General features: G+C 43.1%; 1 protein-coding gene across 1 annotated transcript; it reads right to left on the bottom strand.

Moving 5' to 3' along the window:
* Positions 1-483: 483 nt before the first annotated feature.
* Positions 484-1,920, bottom strand: LOC306982394 (E3 ubiquitin-protein ligase TRIM35-like; the record flags this gene model as incomplete). Its single annotated transcript, XM_079582327.1, has 1 exon — positions 484-1,920. One exon carries the CDS (start codon positions 1,918-1,920, stop codon positions 565-567), a length of 1,356 nt encoding a protein of 451 aa, XP_079438453.1. The 3' UTR covers positions 484-564.
* Positions 1,921-2,527: the final 607 nt, after the last annotated feature.

Below are 2,527 nucleotides of genomic sequence, written 5' to 3'. Positions count from 1 at the left end.
CTTTAACATGCGCTGTCCCAACCAAATAAAAGTTTTTTTAAATCAAACTCGGACGACAGAGGCCAATGACCAATAAGAGAAGGTCGAGACAAACTGATTTAGATTTACACAATGTCGTACAACAATGACTTACAATGCACGTGATTATAATGGAAAAAAAACACACAGTTACTGCAAATATCATATATGTAGAGAAAATATTCTGAAACATAACTTCTTCATCACAAATCTTTATTACTCAGTTTTATATTGCTCTGTTACATTCATTTCCAAAAAATATAAAAGTAAAAAATATGTATGTGGAAAATCACCTTTACTTAATTCTCTGTTTAGATACGATTGTAAACTTTACATTTTCTATATTACACACTTAACAAACGGGAAAAAACAGCATTAAATTGACAACTTTAAACATAGAATGAACCCTTTACAGAAGCTAAATAGATTTTTTACATTTAAACATCATAAAGATTTAGACGCTTGATTTACTGGTTACTTTCTTCTATATTTGAATGAGATCCACTAAGATCTTTTTCACTGGTTTCTCGCCTCATTCGTCTTAAGTCAGATTTCCTGTGGTAGGATTCTGATCGGGTATTTACCTTTGCCACCGAAAAACGGGCGCAGTTTCTTCTGGCTGATCTGTGTGAATGTGTGAATGTGAGTGTTTGAGTCTAAGTCATGAAAACTCACTTCACGTTTGTCAAAGTCAAGACAAAATTTGATCTTTTGAGGTTTAGAGACGAGATTGAGAGAAATATCCTCATTATTATGTTCTGCTACATATTCACCATCTGAGAATCTCATTCCCCACGCCTCAAGATCCTCTTTCTTGACTCCCTCAGATGGATCAGTCATCACTCCAAGGGCCCACACTTCATTGTCTCCCACGTCCACGTCCCAACTGTGAGAACCAAAGTCAAACCCCTCAGATCCACACACTCCACCTCCACCGTCCTCAGGTGACTCTGATTTTTTCTCTTTGAATCTAAATCTGGTCAAATCGTCCGACAGAACCACATCTCTGGCCCTATTTGGATCCAGGATGACAGGAGTGAACTGCACCAGCCTCTTCATTTTAGTCCAGATGTTGAAGGTCAGGTTGCCCAGATGTTTGGCCTGGTCTATCAGATCTCCTGCTCTCACCTGTGAATCCTCCTCCAGCAGGGGGCAGCGCTGCACTCTCTCCACTGCAGCCTTGTATTGGAGCAGGAAGGAGACGTCTGGCGCTCTGAGCTGCTCCTCTGTGGCTCTGATGCTTTCTGACAGAGCTTCTATCTCTCTGCTCACGGCCGCCATCTTGTCCTTCATCCTCTGAGTCTTCTGCTCCTCTTCTTTTCTCAGAGCCTTCATCCGGGACTCCTCTTCCTCCACAAGAAACTGGTGAAGTTTCTCGAACTCAGCCTGGATCTGTTTCTCTATGTGCTGGTACTGGTGTTTGATATGACCTTCTATTCCCTTGAATTTCTTTTTAAGGTCATTGGTCTTCTGTAGGTTTTCCTTTAGAGGCAGAAGTCTCTTGTCCAGCTCGTCTCTCAGATCCTGAGCTGCTTTTGCGATGGGTCGACAGTGATGTTCTTCATGGACTTTGGAGTCTCGACACACCACACAGACCGGCTGCTGGTCAGTCAGACAGAACAGTCTGAGTCTCTCTGAGTGCACTCCACACTCCTGCTCTTCTGGAGTCTTCTGCTCTCTTTGCTGGACATAGGCCTCACACAGGTTTCTCAGAGCCAGGTTTAGAGCTGGGTCACTCCTGGAGGATCTTCTCTTACAGAAAGCACAGTCCTGTGTGGGTTTCTCTCTCCACCAGTTCCTCACACAGTCTTTACAAAAACTGTGGCTGAAGGACAGAACCACAGGCTCCTTAAAAACCTTCTGACAGATCCGACAGGACAGATCTTCGGATCGAAAATCCATGATTTATTCAGTTGAAAACAGCCGTTTCCACTGCGGTCCCGTCTCTGTGAAGTCTGTGTGATTCTGTCTCTGTTTTGATTGAGGTGTGACTTAAAAGGTCGATGAACAATGAGTGTCGTAACACTTAAGTAACAACACAAAGAAACACAGAGCTTTCCTGTGAACATGGTGTTCCTTCCATGGAACATGGCGTTCCTTTGCTGCAGTAGGTGGAGTCCCAGGGTTGGCCAGACTCTGGGACTCCACACCAGTTCCAGGACAGGGAAGCAGCCAATCAGGAGCCAGGCTCAGAGACAGTCCACCAATGACAAAATCCTTGAAGCAAAGTATCCACTCAACAAACTACTGATAAGACTTGTTATGTGTCGTAATAATCTATTTTTATCACATTGAAAACGCACGAGTTGGCTTTAGGAATGTACTAATTACCTAATTATTGAAAGGTTGGACTGTTTGTGACTAACACTACATTCTACCGTCTTCTACAGTTTTCTCCTTAAGAAATGAGTGAGTCTTAATGTCAACCCCTTCCTGATCAGGTGGTATTATCCTTTCTTATCAAGCCGTTCACAACAAGTCAGGCTCGACTCGACTCCTTCACTTGCTG

This window comes from Gobius niger (assembly GCF_951799975.1).
Source record: "Gobius niger genome assembly, chromosome: 24".
Lineage (NCBI taxonomy): Eukaryota > Metazoa > Chordata > Actinopteri > Gobiiformes > Gobiidae > Gobius > Gobius niger.
This window is presented reverse-complemented; position numbering and strand designations above follow the sequence as displayed.